The sequence below is a fragment of the Bufo gargarizans genome, chromosome 4 (genome assembly GCF_014858855.1).
Source record: "Bufo gargarizans isolate SCDJY-AF-19 chromosome 4, ASM1485885v1, whole genome shotgun sequence".
NCBI classification, from domain to species: Eukaryota; Metazoa; Chordata; class Amphibia; order Anura; family Bufonidae; genus Bufo; species Bufo gargarizans.
The window spans coordinates 79,438,604-79,462,655 of record NC_058083.1 but is presented as its reverse complement, the minus strand read 5'-3'; the positions used below and the strand labels follow the sequence as shown (position 1 = coordinate 79,462,655).

The 24,052-nt window shown below is 40.8% G+C and overlaps 1 protein-coding gene across 1 annotated transcript in view; it reads right to left on the bottom strand.

Annotated features, from left to right (window-relative positions):
• Positions 1 to 24,052, bottom strand: part of MYT1L (myelin transcription factor 1 like) — a 246,292-nt gene that overhangs the window by 115,242 nt on the left and 106,998 nt on the right. Inside the window, exon 6 of the mRNA XM_044290651.1 lies at positions 16,430 to 17,401. Coding sequence (XP_044146586.1) covers positions 16,430 to 17,401 — 972 coding nt within the window. The remainder of the gene's footprint in view (positions 1 to 16,429; positions 17,402 to 24,052) is intronic.

Genomic DNA, 24,052 nt, shown 5'->3' with positions numbered 1-24,052 from the left:
ATTTCCGCTAAAAGCGTTTATTGGCCTATTTCAGTACAGAAAGAAAAATATATACGCACTTCACTGGTGCATTTATTTGTGGTGAAAGAGTTTAATGGCCTATTTCAGTACAAAATGAAAAATATATGCGCAGTTCACTTCTGCAGTTATTATTATTTCAGTACAAAAGCAAAATATATTCAGCATTTCCTTTTGCAGTTATATGTGGTAAAACCTTTAGTGACGTATTTCAGTACAAAAACAAATATATTCAGCGTTCCCTTTTGCACTTATATGTGGTAAAACCTTTAGTGACGTATTTCGGTAGAAAAACTAAATATATTCAGCGTTCAGCGCTGCAGTAATATTTGTGGTAAAGCCTTTAGTTATGTATTTCGGTAGAAAACAATACATTTATTCTGCGTTCAGCGCTGCAGTTATACTTGATAAAGTCTTTAGTTGCATATTTCAGTAGAAAACAAAAAATGTATTCTTATAAAAATGTATCTTTATTAAAGAGGGGTCCGCGGGTTCACGGAAGCAGCGGCGGTAGCAGTCAGTCAGTGCATAGTGTTGTCGGTAAAATCACCTACTCTGCGGTGTGGCAGTTTTTTGTACAGCCTCCGGAGGAGGTGAACATAGCCATATGTAGAATCTGTGGGCAGAAGGTCAAGTGTGGCCAGTGTGCCAATGTTGTCACCACGGCGCTGTGTTAACATATGCTGCGTCACCATAAAGTGGCCTGGGAGAACCGTGGCTCCGATGTGGTGGTCCAGCCCGCTGCAAAAACCGCTGCATCAACCAGTGGCATGCCGCACCCAATTTCAGGCAGTCAAGGCTCCACCACCTCAGGAGAAGGGAGCTGTCTGTCGTTCCCATCGTCTGCTGGTCCTGATGCTCCTGCTCCTTCTACTCCTCATTAGTCATTCCGTCAGCAATCGATCACCGAAGCGATTGCCAAGAGTCAACAGTATGCATGCACGCATCCAACGGCGCAGAAGCTGAATGTGCTGCTGTCCAAGTTGCTGGTGCTGCAGTCCCTCCTTTTCCAAGTGGTGGACTCTGCACCTTTCAAAGAACTGATAGCTTGTGGCGTGCCGAGCTGGAGAGTCCCAAGCCTTTAGTGACTTATTTTGGTAGCAAAAAAAAAAATGTATTCAGTGTTCAGCGCTGCAGTTATATGTAGTAAAACCTTTTGTGACATATTTTCGGTCGAAAAACTAATTTTATTTAGCGTTCAGCACTGCAGTTATATGTGGTAAAATCTTTATTGACGTATTTCAGTCGAAAAGCAAACTTTATTCATTGGTCAGCGTTGCGGTTATATGCGGTAAAATCTTTATTGAAGTATTTCGGTCAAAAAACTAAATTTATTCAGCGGTCAGCACTGCGGTTATATGCGGTAAAATCTTTATTGAACTATTTCAGTAGAAAAAAAATGTATTCAGCGGTCAGCGCTGCGGTTATATGAGGTAAAATCTTTATTGAACTATTTCGGTCGAAAAACAAAATGTATTCAGCTTTCAGTGGTAAAATCTTTAGTGACGTATCTTGATGAACTTCGTGACTCTTCCGGGCTCAAAGCTATCTTGACGCTTTGTCTTCTCATTGTCTGTAGCTACCAGAGGCCTGTTCATGCCAGTCAGGTTCCCCCAGAAGTACTGGGTCGATGAGCAGCCGATCCAGCACTTGCATCAATCTTGACAGTATTTGTCTCCAGGTAGAGAGAAATTTTTGGGGGAATGCTTTCTCCATCGTAACCAGGTCGTCGACTAAAATGAAGACTGGCGGATTCTCTCCTGTCTTAGGCAACACTAAATTTTTATTATTAAATTTATTAAATATTGAATTTTAAATTCAACCAAAACTTGATTAAAATGATAAGAAAGTAAACTTAAATTCAACAGTATATTATCCCAATCTTCGAGGGAAATTCACAATCAATTTGCCAAGTGTTTTGTGCCAGAGAATGTGTATTATTTGTGTACTCTGTGGTCTCCTGATGCTGCTGCCACCTCAACACTCAATCATTGTGCCACCCTGTGGCCTACTCCTGATCCTGCTGCCGCCACCACCTCCAGACTCTGTCATTGTGCCACTCTGTGGCCTCCTACTGATGCTGCTACTGCCCCCACCTCCACACTCTGTCAATATACCACTCGGTAGCTTTCTCATACTGCTGCCACCTCTATACTCTGTCATTGTGCCACTCGGTGGCCTCCTCATACTGCTGCAAACTCCAGACTCTGTGATTGTGCCACTCAGTGGCTTCCTCATACTGCTGCCACCGCCACACTCTGTCATTGGGCCACTCTGTGGTCTCTTCATGCTGCTTTTACCTCACCACTATGTCATAGGGCCACTCTGTGGACTTCTCATGTTGTTCCCACCCTTCCCACTTCATGACTGGGCCACTATTTTGCCTTTCAGCCTGGCTGACATCATCATTTGTTTGACCCTTCTTCTAATCTGTCAGATAGAAGGAAAAATGAGAAGCACAACGGATCCTGTCTGTGTAGCAGCTGTAAGGCCTGTACGGTCCCATCAGAATTGACTTATAATTTGGTAGCCAAAATGCAAATATTCCATTCACGTGTCATCTCTGTTTTAGATCCACTCCGGATTTTTGGGCATTAGCAATACTGATGGATTATTGAGCAAATGCTGACCGAGTGAACGTGTATGCTCCACAGACAGGATCCGTTTTTTGTGGGTTATTGTTCTGACGGATCAGAGGAAGGGCAAAAAAATCTGAGATGTCAACACAAACTTACTGCTGACACCCTCTCCACTCTGTCGGGGGGGCTCTACTCAGGGCCGGCCTTAGGTGTTCAGGCGCCCTGTGCGAGCTAACCTTGTGGCGCCCCCCCCCCCCCCCCCCCCAAAAAAAAATGCTTGTTGCTGGCATCATGGCATAGGCTGGCTGACTATCCAACCAAGTAGTTACCAGCCCTCACACCCCAAAGGCCGGTGTAATGTTATACTTCCCTAGTTCGTGAGATTTCCCTACCCTCGTCACTTCCGGTCGCACCGGACATGACGTGAGGAGGTGTGCAGCATCGCGCAGGCGCACAACGACAGGTTAGGGAAATTTCACAGCAGCGCATGCGCCAGGAGCCTCGCCGGCGGTTAGGGTAGGGAAAAACTATGGGCCAATGCGCAGTGATCGGATGGATGTTTTCAGCTGAACACCGGCCGACACTGCGCATGCACCAGGAGCCTCACCAGCGGTTAGGGAAGGGAAAAATTTACGTACGGGCCAGTGCTTTTTCCCTACCCTAACCGCTGGCGAGGCTCCCAGCGCATGTCGGCCGGTGTCCAGCTGAGAAAATTAATTTCCAATGTAGTATTAATAACTAAACAATTAAATAATAAACATATTGCATTGTCTACTTACCACCAGGACAATAAGATGATCTGGACTCTGGCTGCAGTCTGGCTCTGGGGACTCCATTGTCACTCTCATTATTCCCCCCCCCCCCCCATTACTCTCATTATTCTCCCCCCATCACTCTCATTATTCTCCCCCCACATCACTCTCATTATTCTCCCCCCCCCCATCACTCTCATTATTCTCCCCCCCATCACTCTCATTATTTCTCCCCCCCATCACTCTCATTATTTCTCCCCCCCCCATCACTCTCATTATTTCTCCCCCCCCCATCACTCTCATTATTTCTCCCCCCCCCATCACTCTCATTATTCTCCCCCCCATCACTCTCATTATTTCTCCCCCCCCCCATCACTCTCATTATTTCTCTCCCCCCCCCCCCATCACTCTCATTATTCTCCCCCCCATCACTCTCATTATTATCCCCCGCCCCCTCACTCTCATTATTTCCCCCCCCCCCTCACTCTCATTATTCCCCCCCCCCCTCACTCTCATTATTTCTCCCCCCCATCACTCTCATTATTTCTCCCCCCCCCCATCACTCTCATTATTTCTCCCCCCCCCATCACTCTCATTATTCTCCCCCCCCCATCACTCTCATTATTTCTCCCCCCCCCATCACTCTCATTATTCTCCCCCCCATCACTCTCATTATTATCCCCCGCCCCCTCACTCTCATTATTCCCCCCCCCCCTCACTCTCATTATTTCTCCCCCCCATCACTCTCATTATTTCTCCCCCCCCCATCACTCTCATTATTTCCTCCCCCCCCATCACTCTCATTATTTCTCCCCCCCCCATCACTCTCATTATTTCTCCCCCCCCCCATCACTCTCATTATTTCTCCCCCCCCCCATCACTCTCATTATTTCTCCCCCCCCCCATCACTCTCATTATTTCTCCCCCCCCCATCACTCTCATTATTTCTCCCCCCCCATCACTCTCATTATTTCTCCCCCCCCCATCACTCTCATTATTTCTCCCCCCCCCATCACTCTCATTATTTCTCCCCCCCCCCCCATCACTCTCATTATTTCTCCCCCCCCCCCCCATCACTCTCATTATTTCTCCCCCCCCCCATCACTCTCATTATTTCTCTCCCCCCCCCCCCCATCACTCTCATTATTTCTCCCCCCCCCCCCATCACTCTCATTATTTCTCCCCCCCCCCCCCCCCATCACTCTCATTATTTCTCCCCCCCCCCCCCCCATCACTCTCATTATTTCTCCCCCCCCCCCATCACTCTCATTTCCACCTCTAGTGTAGCGTGGCCGAGCTCTGTTTGATCCGCGGTACAGGAGCATTTGTTTCCTGTACCCGGCCGGACTGACAGGAAGTGCACACTAAGTGAGCACTTCCTGTCAGTCCGGCCGGGTACAGGAAACAAAAGCTCCTGTACCGCGGATCGAACAGAGCTCGGCCACGCTACACTAACAGCACACAGCAGGCGCAGGCAGGCTCAGCCACTCAGGCGGCGCAGAATGAGGGGCGCCGCCAGCCGCCCGAAGTTTTTTTTTTTTAAACCGCAACGTGCGCCCCCTGCTGAATACAGGGGAGGGGGAGATGGAGGGGGCGGGGGCCCGCCCGCCCCGTGGGAAAACATAAGTGCCGCCATATTACATTGCGGGCTGTCGGCCGCCCGGCGCCCCTGTTGCTATGGCGCCCTGTGCGGCCGCACAGCCCGCACACCCCAAAGGCCGGCCCTGGCTCTACTTGTATAAGCGTTTAATAGAACAGGTTCTGTTTACATCTATGTGGAATCAGCTGTCGACGGTGTAAAAGGAATGCGCTTCTTCTTGAGGCTAACATCGACCTGTAAGGCTGAGTTTATACTTGAGTTATTTTGTCGATTTTGGCCTCGTGACTGCCCAAATAAGTGAAGTGTGCAGTGATTCTAAGTGTGACGCCTGTCATCTGCATGGCATACGGACTCACAGTATTATTTTACTACCACAGCACACTCCCTATGTGTGTTACTGCAAGGCACAGTGTTCTACACCCACATAAAGGACCTCTGCAGCCCGGAAATAGCAGTTTTTTAACACGATTCGCAGCGAATAAATTTGGATCAAAGCAAATCTTTCCGGAAAATTCGGCAAACTGGCCGAATCGAATTTTTGAGAAATCCGCTCATCTCTAGTTAAGACCATCACTAAAGTCAAAGTGACAATGGCATATACAGTATAGCTATGGGTAAACGGTGGGTAGCCGGTGGTGACACTGACACTGCAGCTCTTAAAACAGCTAAAAAATTACCCCTTTTTGGTGGGAGATGCCTATATATCTGTCCTCTGACCTGTAAAATTGTGGCAGCCATTTTGAGCGATTAGTGTGGGATGAATCCCAAAAGTTTTGGATTTGGGAAATTTGTAGTGAATTCAATCCATGCTGAATTGATTCACTCATCTCTAATTATAAATGGAAATGTGTTTCAACAAGGGTGTGTGAGTTTATTAATCAGAGACCTAGGATGCAACAAGGAACTCTTTGCCTGCAGGCCCTTATAAAAGGCATCAGAAGAATTGGAAGAATTGGGATATACATCACATCCCCTTTCACTGAAATAAGGCTGACTTACTTTACTAGACAGATCCATGGAGAACCTCTCTAAATGTGTCACTTATGAGCTAAAAGTAAGTGGTTGCCAAGAACCAGCATCATAATCATTGCAGCCCAGACCTGGAAAAGAGTCTCATCTACTTGTGAAGAGTCCTGGTTATTCATAATCTCCTGCTCTCCAGCCCATCTGCTGATCATTGGCAGTTCTCTCCTAGAGAGATGGGAGAAAACTAGGTAGAAGACTGTCAGTCATTAGCAGGTGGGCAGGGAGAGCCGGAATTTATGAATAACCAGGACTCTTCTCAGGTGGCCGTGACTCTTTTCCAGTCCCAGTCTGCAATGATTGTGATGTTCGTTCTCGGCAACCACTTACTTTTAACTTTTAAATTACAGACCGCTGAAATCAAGTCACTTGTCTCTACTTTACTCTGCCATTAGTATGGGCAGCATAAAGTTGATGACAGGTTCCCATTAAATTATTTTCATGAAAAAATATTTGGTTTATGTGTAAAATGTAAATAAATGTAAACAAAAACAGAATGCAATGATTTGAAATTGTAATAGGCCCATATTTTATTCACAATAGATCATAGAACATTTTGAAAGTGAGATGTTTTAGGCCCCTTTCACACTGGCAAGTATTCCACGTGGGTGCAATGCGTGAGGTAAACGCATTGCACCCGCACTTAATCCGTACCCATTCATTTCTATGGGGACGTGCGCATGAGCGTTGGTTTTCACGCATCACTTCTGCGTTGCGTGTAAATAGCAGCATGCTCTATATTGTGCGATTTCCACGCAACGCAGGCCCCATAGAAGTGAATAGGGCTGCGTGAAAATCACAAGCATCCGCAAGCAAGTGCGGATGCGGTGCGATTTTCACGCACGTTTGCTAGGAGACGATCGGAATGGGGACCCGATCATTTTATTATTTTCCCTTATAACATGGTTATAAGGGAAAATAATAGCATTCTGAATACAGAATGCATAGTACAATAGCGCTGGAGGGGTTAAAAAAATAAATAAATAAATTTAACTCACCTTAATCCACTTGCTCGCGCAGCCCGGCATCTCTTCTGTCTTCTGCTTTGCTGATTGCAGGAAAAGGACCTGTGGTGACGTCACTGCGGTCATCACATGATCCATGAAAGATCATGTGATGAACCATGTGATGACCGGAGTGACGTCACCACAGGTCCTTTTCCTGCAATCAGCAAAGCACAAGACAGAAGAGATGACAGGTGAGTTAAAAAATAAATAAAAAATTAACCCCTCCAGCGCTATTGTACTATGCATTCTGTATTCAGAATGCTATTATTTTCCCTTATAACCATGTTATAAGGGAAAATAATACAATCTACAGAACACTGATCCCGAGCCCGAACTTCTGTGAAGAAGTTCGGGTTTGGGTACCAAACATGCCGATTTTTCTAACGCGCGTGCAAAACGCATTACAATGTTTTGCACTCGCGCGGAAAAATCGTGCATGTTTCCGCAACGCACCCGCACCTTTCCCGCAACGCCCGTCTGACAGAGGCCTTACCATTTCATGAAAAAAATTAACTCATTTATAACTTGATGACAACGTATCTCAAAAAAGTTGGGACAGGACCATGTCTACTATTATGTAGAATCCTCTTCTTTTAACAACAGTCTGTAAAGTATGGGAAGTAAGGAGACCAATTTTTGGAGTTTTGGGAGAGGAATGTTGTCCCTTTCTTGTCTGATGTAGGATTCTAGCTGCTAAATAGTCCTGGGTCTTCATGACACGACAAATGTTTTCTGTTAGTGAAAGATCTGGACTGCAAGCACACCAGCACACCAGCTTATCTCTTCTTCACCTCTTCTTATGTAAAAGCTATGCTGTTTGATGGATGCAGTATGTGGTTCAGCATTGTCTTGCTAAAATATGCAAGGTCTTCCCTGAAAGAGACATTGTCTGGATGTAAGCTGCCCATTGTCTGGATGATTTTCAAATCATTGCATTCTGTTTTTAATTATATTTCGCACGTTGGTGTCCCAACCTTTTTGTAATTGGGGTTGTAAGATTTTAGGCATAGGGGTTACTCCAAAAAATGTATTTGCTATATATCACCTATCCACAGCTTGATCACTTTCTACATCAGCCCTACAGAAGTTAATGGAGTGGTGGACCAATGCGTGAAGAGGGGACTCAGGGACACTTGTTTTAAGGACTGCTGAGGGTCCCAACAGTCAGACTACAGGCCATACTTTTCATTGGTTAACCTCTTTGATGCATTCAGCAAAATTGTATCAGCAAATTATCAGATATTGAGGAAATATAACAATCAAAGAAGGACATATCATAGAACATAATAGAGACAGCATCTCTTTTACTGATGATTTAACTGCATTATTGAATTATACTCAGTTCTGTTCTCACAGCAAGGAAGAGAAAAAAGTGAATTGCATTTAAGAAAGAAATTGCTATTGATCCTCACGTAAGACACATCATGACTTGCATCTGAAATGATTTTCACCACCCGACCATCAATAGATAATTTATGTGCAGTCACTGTCCCTGCCTTCCATTATTATCCATCCACATATACTGTAGGTCTATTAGGGTACATTGCGTTCATCATTCCGTCTGCTGATAAAGACATCGGAGTCTCTGTAAACACTGTCTACATTACAAGCTAATGATGTTATAGAACCTCAACCATTACTATCGAGCTATCCATAAAAGATTAGTGTTCATCAAAGAGAAGAAACCTACCAAGATCTACTGCTCAAGGAAGTTCTGTATAAAACCTACCTAAACATTCCTCCCCTTCCAGGTTAACTAGAGGAATACAGAGTAAGGCATCACTACTATAAAAATGTCTAATAATGTGCATTTAAAGGGGTATTCCGGTAAAGTAACTTAATTTTTAAAAACTGCATTAAGGCTGCAAGCTCAGTAATCGCCAGCACACTAACACTCCCTTTGTTTCACAAGACATTTAGCTAGAGCATTGATAGCAACATACTGAGCAAATGTTTCATTTTTTTTTAACCTACACTTCAATAGAGGATGGATGTCATTGTACTGACATACGTTCTGTCTGAAATCCGTTTTTATGCCAGGTTTGAAAATGCTGCTTTTAGGCAGATTGGCCTGGGTATACCTGATGTATAGCGATTCCTGACAATTTAATTTGTAACAAATCTAATTTCTTGTCGAACTTTGGCAAAGCTCTCGAATCAAAATATTAAAAACTTCTGTAAAAATAACACTAACTACACCTTTATCCGTTTATCTCTCTCTCTCATATCCATTAAGACAAAATTCGGATTCGTTAGAATCAGAACTTTTGAAAAATTTGGAGAACTGATTTGCTCATCTCTGTGCAGCAGCTCAAAAGACTCAGCAGTGCCATAAAGTAGTGATGAGCAGGAGGTGCCATATTCGATTTTGTGATATTTTGCGAATATTCGATTGAATTTTCGTGTTATATTCGTTGAAATAGAATATTCGTAATTATTCCAATGATCGCAAATAATATGCGATTTAATTAATCGCGTATTGCGATTTTTCCTTTAATAGTATAAGGCAACGTTCCTATGACTAATTGACTATGACTAGGCTAATATGTGTATTTTACGAAATTTCGTAATATTGCTCTAACTTCGTCTTTTAGAATATTACAAATATTCTAAAAGACGAAGTTAGAGCAATATTACGAAATTTTGTAAAATACACATATAGATTGTAATTTAGCTAATATAGTGCTATAATCCTTTTTTTTTTTCTCAATTTTTTTTGGCCTTTTTTGCCTCTTCTGAACTTAAGTTTTGTAAAATATGTACACTATTAAAAAAATTACTATAGCAGTATATTAGCTAAATTACAATCTATATGGGTATTTTACGAAATTTTGTAATATTGCTCTAACTTCGTCTTTTAGAATATTCGTAATATTGCTCTAACTTCGTCTTTTAGAATATTCATAATATTGCGCTAACTTTGTCTTTTAGAATATTCGTATCGTAATATTCTAAAAGACGAAGTTAGAGCAATATTAAGAATATACGTAAAAAGTTGAAATCGCGATGCGATTAATATAACTTGAAGTAATCGCATGGCGATTTCAACTTAGCACTGCTATATTCCATATTAGGCTAGAATTAACGAATTTGGAATATAGCAGTGTTAAGTTGAAATCGCAATCCGATTAATTCAAGTTATAATAATCGAATTGCGATTTCAACTTAACACTGCTATATTCCATAATCGTAAATTCTAGCCTAATATGGAATATTGCAGTGCTAAGTTGAAATCTCCATGCGATTACTTCGAGTTATATTAATCGCATCGCGATTTCAACTTTTTACGTATATTCTTAATATTGCTCTAACTTCGTTTTTTAGAATATTACAAATATTCTAAAAGACGAAGTTAGCGCAATATTACGAATATTCTAAAAGATGAAGTTAGAGCAATATTACGAATATTCTAAAAGACGAAGTTAGAGCAATATTATGAAATTTCGTAAAATACCCATATAGATTGTAATTTAGCTAATATGGAATATAGCAGTGCTAAGTTGAAATCGCAATTCGATTATTATAACTTGAATTAATCGAATTGCGATTTCAACGTAATTCTCAAATTTGACAGTACATTCTAGTATATGGAGAGGTTCCCATGGTGATGGGGACGCTCCATGAGCACGGAAGTCGGCAGAAGCGGCAACGGGCACTGACTGGAGCAGACAGGAAGCCAGGAATCCAAAAGACAGGTAAGAACAACTTTAGGGAAGTGGGAAAGAAAAAAATATAACAATTAAAAGAAAAAAAAAAAATATTCGATTTCGCGAATATATAGAACGATATTCTAAATATTTGCGAAATCTCGAAATTGCGATATTCGAGAAACAAATTTGCAATTCGAATATTCACGCTCAACATTAGCATAAAGCAGCAATACTCTGCAACTTCAGCTGCCATATAAAAAAGTAGCTCTTTCTGATGCCGAATGGTCCGTAAGTAGTGTTTATTGGTTTCCCCAACCAGGGTTATTAGCACTGAATATTCTTTCTTCTAGCCTATGCTGGACATGGCTGGACACTGAGTAGTAACAGATAAAATCAGGGAAGAACAATTGTTTTTCCATTCTAATTCCCAGCCCATCATCTGCCTTGTAAAGATGACGGTGCGCAGTGCCCCGACATCTCTCCCTGGTGATCAATTATCTGTATCTGAGCTTGTCTCACCTCAAATCACCTGTCAAACACAAAACAAAGCACATTTACATAGACTTTTATTGTGAGCTCCTAAAGTAGAGGGACATTAAATTGGCGCATTGGTAAATATAGTAAGCAGGGGACTAGGACAGTAGAAACTCCTGCCATTGTCTATAAATTAACCGCTTTGAAAGGAATTTGTCATTGGAAAATATTATATGAAAAATTCTAGTGATGCTATTTTTAATTTCTCATAAAAAATCCTGCAATTTTCACCCTGGTCACCAATCCTAATAATACTTTGATGCCTCCTGTTTTGTGGAGAATAATTCTCATCTGCATATCATTACAGACAGGAGTACAATGACAGATAACACAGGGCACATAATTTGCAGTGGTAATGGGCGCAGCTTGTATGCTCCCTCTCCTTTCAAAATGACCTCTGCACAGGTCACAGTGAATGCTCGGAATACAATGCTTAAATAAAAGGCAATGAGCATCTCTTTATTGTGTTTATGTTCCAGGTGGATGCTGTAAAGTCCATCTCTGAATGCTCAGGCAAGATGGCTGCCCCCAAAATCCTGCACTGGAAATACAATACAAAATAGAAAAAAGAAGCATGTTTCCAGATTTCGTTTTAATTAGTTAAAAGAAATATAGTTGACGCATCCCCTTTAAAATAAGGGCCTTTTGACCAGTGTCCAGAATTTAAAAAAATATGCATCCTTGATTATTTTTGCGGTTGAATTTGCTTGTGTAGTTTATGGTGATTCCTATTTTTTTTTTTATCAGTAAATGTTATATAAGCTCTGTGGAACATATAACTAATATTCCAGCTCTTACTGTACTTGGGGCAGCCGCAGAGCTACATTTTTTAACTGCTTGTCTGTGCAGATGAGTAGCAGAATTCATTTGTAGATACGTTGCACATTGTTTGATTTCAGAGCACCCACCGGCCCTTTTCAGACACTCATAAATTTTTTTCACATATTAGAAAAAAGTGCTGTTGGTGGTTGGTCATCATGAATATGATGTGTGTCCTGATACCAGAATGCAATTATGCCATAAAACTAACATATTTGTCATTTGCATTTATCAATGTACCTCATACTGAGTGTTTTTTTTTAAACAAAATTGAGTGGTAAGTTGGTAAAAAAAAAATGGGTTCATGTCCAAGTTTTAACAAGAAAAACAAAACTGCATCAAGATCAGAGATGAGTGAATTTTCAAGATTCTGTTAGTTTCGGATTCACAGAATTTTTTTAAAAGTTCGGTTCGGGTCTGAATATATTCGTTCTGAACCAAAGTTGCTACAATTGGCCTGGAAAGTGGTATATAACCCCCTCCAGTCCTCTAAAACACAGATTTTTTTTTATGAAAAGCTTCTATCTCATTTTGTTTCATCTTAAAAATGTTTTATTTTCTCTCCCCGTCCCCTTGGTCTGATACAGCGTCAGGTGCAACTGTACCTACTTTTATTCTTGCCTCTTGCCGCCGCAAACTGCCATTATTGCTTGGTCGCAACTGACTCCAATTACCTCTTGCCTGGTGGTGACAGTTTGATTTGGTGCCTAAAAAACTGGAGATTCGGAACGATTTGCTCATCTCTAATCAAGACCAGATGAGTTTCTAGAACAAACAGCATTTAGCACAATTTTTGCTTTGTTTTATGTTGCTTTTATTTTTTGTGAGAGAAATTACAAAGAATGTTGCAATCGATGGGAAAATTTATCAAGCCCTGAATTGCGGAATTCTGTAGAAAGTAGTAAAATAGGGCATTAAGGCTTTTTTGGTCTTTTTTTTTGCAAAAATGTAGAAATATTTTGTGTTTCAAGTTTTGAAAAGCGATGTGAGAAAGGGGGAATGATTAGCCGGTTGAGCTGATTTAAAGAGTCTTTCACACAGTTTAATTTACCGCTTCTTAGTGAAATGTATTTAGCTGTGCAGCTGAAACAGTGAATAATGTACATGAAAAAAACATTAGGGAAGCCCAAACATAACGGTTTCTTCACAGTTATGATTGTACAAAAAAGCTCATCCATTATGCAAACTTTTTTGAAAACTCAGATTTATCAATTGCAACTTTTTGGAATGTCATAAAACTTGTTGCAATCTTACTCCAGTAAAGGGGTGGCGTACAAAGAGTAGAGGCGCCTCAAGACTGAAGTGTTAGACTCAAACATTGTGTAACATGTGGTAAATTTGCTGCAAATTACAGCAACACAGATTCAAGGAAAACTGAGTATATTTTTAACCCTGTGTAAATCTTGCATAATAGGAAACAACATTATAATATTTCTGCAGCAGAGAAAATATATGGGGACATTTATACCATGTCTAAGTTGACTGTTTTTTCCCCATAGGATAGCATGGAGTAAAGTTTCCAAAGCAGATTTATCTGTAATAAAAAAATGAACATAATTTTCTTCTCACTTCAGCAAGTGGCATTTATCATGTAGAGGAAGTAATTCAAGCCACTTACTAATGTATTGTCATTCTCCATATTGCTTACTTTGCTGCCTGGATTAATTTTTCCATCTCATTAGACACTGCTCGTTTTCATGGTTACAACCACCCTGCAATCCATCAGCGGTGGTCATGCTTGCACAATATAGGAAAAAGCATCAGCCTCTCTGGTGGCTGGGGCCATGCTTGCACACACAAGCTAGTACTTTTTTGTATAGTGTGCAAGCATGACCACCACTGATAGATTACACAGTGGTCGTAACCATGGAAACGAGCAGTGTATAATATGATTGAAAAATGAATCAAGACAGGAAAGGAGGCAATTTGAACAATCACAGTACATTAGTAAGTGCCTTGTATTAACTCCCTGAAGTGAGACAACCGCTTTAAGATATTCTGCAACAACACAAGAAGCCAACAAAATGTGCAGCATTCAGATGCAAAGTGTGAATGATATTTCATAAGATTTCATTCAGTACCATAGGAAACCTGGTCTTCGGAATATTTCATGCTGAAAAAGTTTGTAAACCTAAACTCTTATTTAAAACTAAAAAGTGGAGATATATTCATATTTACTAACTTCTGGTGGTGGAGTAGTGGGGAAAACGACAATGGTGAAGTAACATTGCTGACCACACATACTATTAAAGTACTTGGAGAGCTGCTTTCAGAAAGATGTGGATCCCAGGAGATTTGCCAATTCTTTTGGGAGTCCAGAGGTCTTGTGGGAGCTTCCCACACATTAAACGTATGGTGCAAATGAAAAGTGGGAACCAATCAAGTTGCTGAATTCATTTTCCAAAGGGACTGAAAAATGAAAGGTGCAACCTGATTGGATGTTCCAGTTTTGATACAATTTCCCTACAGAGTCCACAGGTTTCCAGCATTCTTGTAGAATATGATAATACAAGATCAAGACCTGGAAGCAGAGCTCTAGTTTCTTCTTGGTCTCTGCAGAAGAAAAAAACAAAAACTTTCTGTATAATTAAATTGCTGACTATAACACTTGTTTTTCCAGACCGAAAATATCTCCTTCAAAGGGGCTAATGGGATCATCAATTAATCTAAGTGGAATTAATTGCATATTGTTGCAAGTGATTTAGAGACACTGAATTCACGTGCCTCACATACACACCAAGACACTTGAAGAGCATATTCATTCCTCTGAAGATGCACACTACATCAAAGCTCATTATTAACTCCTAGCAATAAATATCATAAAAAGCTGATTATTCATCAGTCACCCATCATTAGCCAGCCTGATTAAATGTGTTCATAATGAACCTCTTAATTGTGGCAAAAAAACATTCTAAAATGTATTAAGATGAGGCAGCTTGTCAAGTCATGAATGACACTGAGGTCCAGGTAAAGTAAGATCTGTGTTACTACTGAATCAATATCAGGTTCGAGAGCAATTATAGACGGAATCAATAGTCTGATCAATTCTACAGCTCAAAAGTCTCAATTTTACTTTTTTCATTACTTGTGCGCTTGGCTGTATTACAGATCTGTACAAACCTTCAGTTGTCCAAAGTGGTAAAATGCACCTATAGAAGTCTATGGGTCCATAACATATAGTATATAATTCTGTATCTGGAGGCATACAGAGGTTTATTTGTGTTGCTTTTATAAATTGTGCCATGCTCCATCAAATGGAAAGCATTGCTTCTAGGGGAAAATAACCAATAATGATGCCATTTGGAGACACCAAAAGGACTGGCTTCAGCACTGTAACAGAGCCATTGAAACTCTGTGTGCTGCCGTACAGACTCCAGTAATTTAGGGTTCATTCACATGTCTGCTAAAGGTAATCTGATTCCTGGAGAGGAGCAGACAGGGGAGTTACCGTATTTGGCATAACGTGATGCCACCACACACTGCTGGATCCCCATTGACTATAATTGTATTCAACAGCTTTCCGGTATAAATGCTGGCTTTTGTGTGGACATATACCGCACCATGCAAAGTGTGGCATGCTCCATCAAATGGTAAGCGTTGCTTCTAGGGGAGAAGAACCAATAATGGGGCCATATAGAGACACCAAAAGTTGTGGCTTCAGTTCTGTAACATAGAGCCATTGGAACTCTCAGGCTTTTCCTGCAGAGGATCAAACCACCGGAGCTACCTTTGACTGTTATGGGATCTGATGGCTTTCCAGCATAAACTGGCAATGGTATTTGTCCATCCAAAAGCCAGCATTTATGTTTGAAAGCCGACAGATCCCTGTCAGATCCCATTATAGTCAATGGGGATCTGGCGGTACCTGGCTATGTTGGATACAGCAACTTCGATAGTCTTTTCCTCTGCCAGGAATTACCGGATTACCTTTAGAAGAGATGTGAACATAGCCTAAGACAACTTTTCGCATTGCAGTATTTTTGCCAGTATTTTGCATCAGTATTTTTAAGTCAAAACCAGGAACGTATACAGAGTCATGTACTAACGTTCTATGTCAGCTTTTTGGCATAGATTTCAAACCATAAAACACTTTTACACTGATGAGCTAAGTAGAGTTTCCAACAAAAAACACTACTGCAATACTGTCCTCTATGAACAAGCATCTGAGGAGGTTGGTGAATGTTGTAACCGGAATGATGTTTTTGACAGGATATACTTTTTTTAGGTCAAACTTTATGAAAGAATAAAACATTGAATTAATGATCATCTTTAGATTGGTGGCACACCATTATGATATGAATACATTTTTGTACCTATATTTTATAGCTATTTATTTGAACCATAAAGCCTACAGTTGGGCTAGGATCTCCAGCCACAATATGGTCACAAAAAGACATTCATGTAATACTTAGTGACATAGGTAGAAATAAGCATGCATATGCATTACCTTTTGTATAACATGGCTTTTTGACATGGCCATCAGTGGACTTTGGCCTTCTTTCCTCCCCTGAGAGGTGTCTCATGGTATGTTCATCACAAGCTCTCATTAAATCTCTCCTTTCAGCTTCCATGGCCATCTTGTCCCTCATTGCTTTTGCTCTCTCGCTCTCCAGGGCTATGGCTTTTTCTAGCAGTGTCAGATTACCTTTTGTCATATCAAAGACTTCTTCTGACCTATCTGAGGTGATGGAGGTAGTATCATCATCTCTTTCAATGCAATCATCCTCTTTTGCACAGCTAGAAAAAGTTCTTGATCTGGGGCTCAACTGTTCTTCAAGTCTCATTAAGTTCATCATGTCTGAATAATTCCTGTCTGGTATTCGATCACAATAGTCTTCATCCAGCCTAGGCATTTTCATACCCGTACATTGTTGCTGACTTCTATCCGAATTAGTTTCACTAAGTTTTCGTGCAAGGTCAAAACATTGGTTACGTAAGCATTCCAAACTGCTCAAGCACACCTCCTCATCGCTCTCCTCCACCATTTTCTCGGCATGTCCATTATTCATCGGCTTTCCTAACGTCAAATAGTTCATATTCCTCGTATCTTCCTGGGAGGAATTGTCAATGTAATTCCTATCATTGAGGTTATCAGAAAGTACGACGCCATGTCCTTGTGCCAACAGTTTGAGGGAATCCACTGTTTCCCTAACAACATCACTGTCCAAGTCTAAACTGAGCTCCATTTTCCGTCCCACGTTCTCGTTCTTGTCACTGTCGTCTTCCAAGCTGTTAGATGTATTGCTGTTCATTTCAGATTCTGTCCTGGCTCTGTACGCAGCATCCTCGGCTATTTTGCCAAGATTCAACAAAGACTTGGCTACCAGTTCATCATAATTATCGTATTCATCATTGTTATTATCATCCTTTTCCGTGTCGTGCATTATTCGAGAGCTGTGACAATCCATTGAGTGATGGTCTAAAAAGTGAAAAGAGAAAAATAGCTAGAAGGGCTGAGTGACATTTTTGGTTAATTTAAGCCTTCATGACGTAAAAGACAGCATGATGAATGTCGTGATTACATTTGGTATAAAGAGACAAGATTTTGTGGAATATCTGCTCAGATTTCAATAGACCATTAGGTTGCATAATAAAAAGTCTGATATTTGTAGCCTGTGTTTTAAATAGTGCATTTGGATACACAGATGTACAGTAGCAGACCTTTAGAGGGCATCTGTCAGCAGATTTGTACCTATGATACTGGCCGACCTGTTACATGTGCACTTGGCAGCTGAAGGCATCTGTGTTGGCCCCATGTTCATATGTGCCTGTATTGCTGAGAAAAATTATGTTTTAATATATGCAAATGAGCCTCTAGTAGCAATGGGGGCTTTGCCATTGCACCTGGAGTCTCTGTTCTCAATGCATCTGCCACGCCTTCTGCACTTTGATTAATAGGGCTAAGCATGATTACAATTTCACTGCCTGGCCCTGTCAATCAAAGTGCAGAGGGTGCCGTACTTGCAAGGGGAACTGAGCTGGTGGTCACAAGGTCCATCCTGTATGCCCCCCCCATGAGAGACTGTTGAATAACTCTGGTACATATACTTACAGTGACTGTGATTGTCGGTGCATGTGAATATACTGTATTTCTAATTCCCTGTCTGCAGCACTCAGCGGAGGCCTGCTACTGTAGTGAATACATTGTTTAGCCTGCAGGAATAACGCTCACGACCCGACTTCTGTAGTAGAGCTACTGCACCTCTATATTACATTGTAAAGACTCATTATTGTCTCCAAAGTGTTGTCAGAAAGTTCAGCAGCTGCCACTTCCCCCATCCTGAGTACACCGCTTCATGGTTCTCATGGAAACATAGCCGTACAGTACAGATAATAGCTGAATGGCAGACACCGACTGTATCATCGCCTTGGTGGAATACTCACATTTACACAAATTGCTTTGTGAATCACAAAAGAAAATCCAATAACATTGTCCTATTGTGTCTGTATGGATGAAAACGGTCTCCTATTTACTAGTTATAACAGGGATGAAAATAGTCAAATGTTACAAAATATCTATCTATCTATCTCTCATTATCTATCTATCTCCTATCCATTATCTATCTGTCTATCTATCTATCATCATTTCTCATCTACCTATATCTTTCTATCTATCTATCTATTATCTATCTATCTATCTATTATCTATCTATCTATCTATCTCCTATTATCTATCTATCTATCTATCTATCTATCTATCTATCTATCTATCTATCATCATTTCTCATCCATATATCTATCTATCTATCTATCTATCTATCTCCTATTTATTATCTATCTATCGATCTCCTATATCATTAGCGTGACAAAAAGTTTTCTGATTGTCCTAACATAATATTCAATAACTTTTATATATAGTTTTGTCATGTAAAAACGAATTTGCATAAACATGGGCATATGGGAAACACATGCAAATGAGCAGAATATGCCTTGTTTTGCAGCTGAAAAACCATTTGCATGAAAAATGTGCGTTCTACACTACTCATGAACAGCCCCATCTATTGGTTTCATAGTCTTATGACAAGACTATTAGACAATGAGTCTTAGGACAAGACTATTAGACTATGAATTTTATGACAAGACTATTAGTCTTGTCATAAGACTATAAAACCAATAGATGGTGCTGTTCATCTTGTTGGGGTGCTAGTAAGTGAGGCACCCTGCTTTACAGAGTCTTTAAACCATGTAGCACTCAGCCTTTTGCATGGAAAATTCACGATAAAAATTTGCGATTAGAATATTCGCAATATATACTACTCATGAACAGCGCCATCTATTGGATTCATAGTCTTGTCATAAGACTATGAAACCAATGGATGGCGCTGTTCATGAGTCATTACAAGCAGGACAATAGTCCTTAGATACACCCTAGCAAACTTAAATTACCGCAGATAAAGTGCTAGAAGATGTGTGAATGATAGCAGAAATCCAATATACACCTCAGTGTTAGCGTAGGCTATTACTAGCACCCCAACAAGATAAACAGCACCATCTATTGGTTTCATAGTCTTATGACAATACTAATAATCTTGTCATAAGACTATGAAACCAATAGATGGCGCTGTTCATGAGTAGTGTAGATTTTATATTTTCCATGCAAATGGTTTTTCAGCTGAAAAACAAGCCAGATTCTGCTCATTTGCATGTCTTTTCCATATGCCCATGTTTAAGCAAATGCGTTTTTACATGACAAAACTGTATAGAAAGGTTATTAAATATTATGTTAGGACAATCATAAAACTTTTTGTCACCCTAATGATATTGATCTAGGTGCGCAGGTCCACCCAAGCCATCCATTTGAGGCTTACTGGCTCGGAGTCAGATGAGAGCTGGTTTGGAATGTCTCATAGTGCACAAAGCTGCCATTGTAAGGTATGCTGACTGTTATCTGTCTCATGGATAGATTGTTTGCTTCCACATACGGTAACTGGCTTTTGGCATATAGCCTTTGTGTGGTTGTCTATTGTATGTAATAGATAATAGGAGTCCAAGAAGCATCCTGCCATCCTCTTAATGATGTTTCCAAGCCATTATGAATGGGTTTCCATCAATTTCTAACCTTTTTTGTGAACCAGATACTCTCTTCTCTTCCGAGCAGAGGGTGGCTGGGATTCTCCCACTTCTATTGTGCTCGGGTGCTCGGTAGAGCACACGAGCATACCGATGTGTTTGGCACGAGCACTTTGGTGCTCGATCAACACTAGTCGGTATGTGTCACCGAGGTTCTTGACCTCGGTGAGGTAAGAGCCTATTATTCTCATGTGTCATTATTGCAGATTGCAGTCTGACACTTCATCTGTTTAGTATGGCTGTAAAGCTGATCCGGGACTGCTTTTACTGGGAGTAGTCAAAAGTGCTGGGTGGGTGACTATTCCCCACATTCCAGGCCGGGTCTTCGCAGGCTTATAAAGCAGTCAGCACTATCAGGTGGGGTGGATCTACCTCCATCTGACAGTGAAGCTGTGGAGTTCTCTGTGCTGAAGGCTGAAGACTGCAAACAGGCGTGGTAGCCTGCCAGTGAACTTTTCTGTGGCTGAGCATTCAGCCGGGTGTGAACCAACACCTATGATTCCAGGTGAACATTGTTTTGTTTTCCTATGTATGAACAAGCACCAAGACTGTTATGTTTTGCTGAGTGTGAATAAAACACTGAAGTTTGATTTACAACCTGGTTCCTTGCCTCTATACTGCGTCTGCTAACCTGTCTACCAGAGCAAATCCCCACACTATCTATCTCCTATCTATTATCTATCTATCATCTATCTGTTTATCTATCTGTCTATCTCTCATTATCGCTCTCATTATCTATCTATCTATCTATCTATCTATCTATCGATCTATCTATCTATTATCTCTCTTCTATCTATCTATCTATCTATCTATCTATCTATCTATCTATCTATCTATCTGTCTATCTGTCTATCTATCTCCTATCTATTATCTATCTATCTATCTATCTATCTACGTATCTAATATCTATCTATCTTCTATTGATATATATTTTTAGTAAATGTTGGGCGTCAGTCTGACAGAGGGCTTATTCAGATGGTCATATGTACAGGTCTGCATCTGCGGAACGGGTGCAGACCCATTTATTTCAATGGGGCCGCAGTAGATGTGGACAGCACACCGTGTGCTATCTGCATCCGTAGTTCTGTTCCATGGCCCCGCAAATAATATAGCGCATGTCCTATTCTTGTCCACAATTGTGGACAAGAATAGGCATTTCTATATAACCTTAGCCCTGTGCATTCTGCAAAATGCAAAACACACACACCTGGTATCCGTGTTTAGCAGATCTGCAATTTGCGGACCACAAAACACTTACGGCTGTCTGAATGAGCCCTAAAGGTTGGATGGGTAGTGTACATGTGACTATGTCCTTTGCCATGACATGGCCTTATTGATAAGACTCCATCCGTTATGAAAGTATCACATCCCCCTGTTGTATGAGAGTGAAACATGTTCAATAATGCAATACAACATAAAAGCAAGGAAACATTTCTGTGCTATTGATCGTGGTCGTGTTTTATTCCTTGAAATCACGTGTGGTTCGTTTAATAAAAAATATGTGTCTGTAATATTAATGGTTTTATTTCTTTTATGAATTTATTCTTGGATCAGCACAAAAGACTCTTAGGTTGTTGGAGGGCTTGACTGTTTGTTCAGTGAAAGGAAAGCCCTGTCTAGCAACAGCTCAGCATCGCCAAGATCAGGGGTGTACAACCTTTTTTGGCCACATAACATATCTCCCAAAGTGGTCATTAAAAGACCTCTGAAGATATTTATATATTTTTTTTCTTTTAGAGCTTTAATCCAGTGCTATATGGAGCTGCGGTCAGAAACACAGCTGATCGCAAATGATGGCTCTGTTGGCTGCATGAGGTCTGCAGACCATGGGTTTGCCCCCTGACCTAGAGCCCCTTAGTTCCAGTGTAGGTTGCGGTACACATTGGATTCTCTTAGTGCCCACTATGTGAACCTTTTATGGCAATCATGTTAAATATTGGTGTAAATAGTAATTCAAAGGGGTTTATCTGGATTAGAAAACCCTTTATTTAATTACTAAAGAAAATCATTCTGACCTCCATCAATTAGCTGAAAAAGAGAGCACCTACAAAGACAGAGTTTTCCCATCAATCAAGGTTCTGGAGGACCAGGCGTGAACATGATATACACAAACAGTCTTTGTTTTCAGTGGACACAATGTAATGGTTCATTTTCCCTGTGGTGGTGCTGCAGGAAAGTGAACATATGCTGCCAAGTCTCCCCGCAGATCACAGCTTATCGTCTTATCAGAGAGCCTTGTAATAAAATGGACTTCCCAAAATAGACATATTTTTGTAGTTAAAAAAGAAAATGTATAGACATGTTCATGTCACCTCTGTCCTGTGTATTTCTCTTCTAATTTACACTAAATTAAAATTCCATTATATTTACTTGAATAACCCTTTCCCTCAACCCTACTGGGTTGTCAACAATCACTAATGATGGCCTATCCTCAGGACAGGCCACCAATGTCTGATCAGCGGGGATCAGTCACCCCTGCACCCACACCGATCAGCTGTTCTCTGGTGGTTCCTCTACACAACTCCATCCATGGTGTAGCTAGCTGTGCCATGCTTCTTCAGGTACTTCCATTCCCTTCTACTGAAGCTATAGAAGCAGGGCAGCTTGCTTTTTGTCATAATTCTGACCATCTCTGGTCACCGAATCCAGGTGGGACAGTATTGAGGTGGCCCACTCTAGAGATAGGTACAGATTCCAGAGGTGGGACATGGATCTATTACACATTTAGGCATATCTTGAGGATATTCTTGAGAACATCCTGCTGCCACCACAAAAATAAAGTAAAAGTAATATCAACCAAGAAAGTAGGGTAGTCCCATCTCAACACACGTATCGACTTGGATTTTTCTTGATCGGTAAGTATTACTATTATTTTTATGCATATATTGGGAACTTTGGGGCACATTTATTAAAACCATCTTAATAAAGCCCCATAATTGGCAGAGGATCCGCCGAACTTATGAAGAGGCTCCGGCCTCTCCATAACTTCGGCGCATCTAGCTCCAGTTCTAAATATAAGTCAGCTTCTGGGCAGCCTTACATTTAGACCATTTTCTACACCTAAAATAGGCATAGAAAATGATGAATGAGATGGGCCTACTGGCTGGTCCCTTCCCTGCCCACACCAAGCCCACGATTTTAGAACTGGCGTGAGCGGGGCGAAATCGCAGATAGCGGTGCAGCTAACTGTTGCGCCGCCATGTGCGCCTGAAATATGTCTAATTTAAGTATATTTCAGCTTAGTAAATAACCCCCTTCATTTTTGGGGTGGCAGTAAGATGTTTGTTGTATAAACCTTTTTCAGTCTGGGATTACGATATAGAATAGAGGGTATTTTTCTAACTCTTTTGCCTTCCCATGCTCTGGGTCCCTAAAGATTATTTATATTTTGTGTGGGGCGTACCACTTGGTAATTTTTTGTAAGAGTTGAAAGTTGCAAACACAGGGTTTGTGATGTTTTTTCTGCCAGAAAACTGAAGTAGGGAGATGATAAATATCCCCAATATGTTCATTGTGACAACAGGCAGTCTATAATCCCAGCCAATAGGTTTATGAAATCACAGATTTCTATAAGCAGGGCTAAAAGCAGCATCTGTGTTATGGATGCAGTTTTCCTATGACTCTACATGCTATCATTCCCTTGCAGACATCAGCACAGCCTATTCAACAGCTCCTGCCAACTAGTTTTGTCTCCAAGAAAAAAAATTGTAATACTACAGTTGGAAATATCTCCTCGGCACCTGTTCCTGAGCTCTTGTGAAATAACTTTCTGCTGTGTTTTTCGGGAAGGTGTCTGTGAACATCTGCTAGTCATAAATGCGTATAGCTTAAGTCAGTTGGAGATCAATGCATGTGAAATTCTAATTCACTGATACTATAGATTCCAAAAAAAGAATATTGAAAATGGCAAAAAAAATATAGATTTATGTCTATTGTATTAACTCTTTCAGCCCAAGATGATTTTTCATTTTTGTATTTTTATTTTTCACTCCGTGCCTTC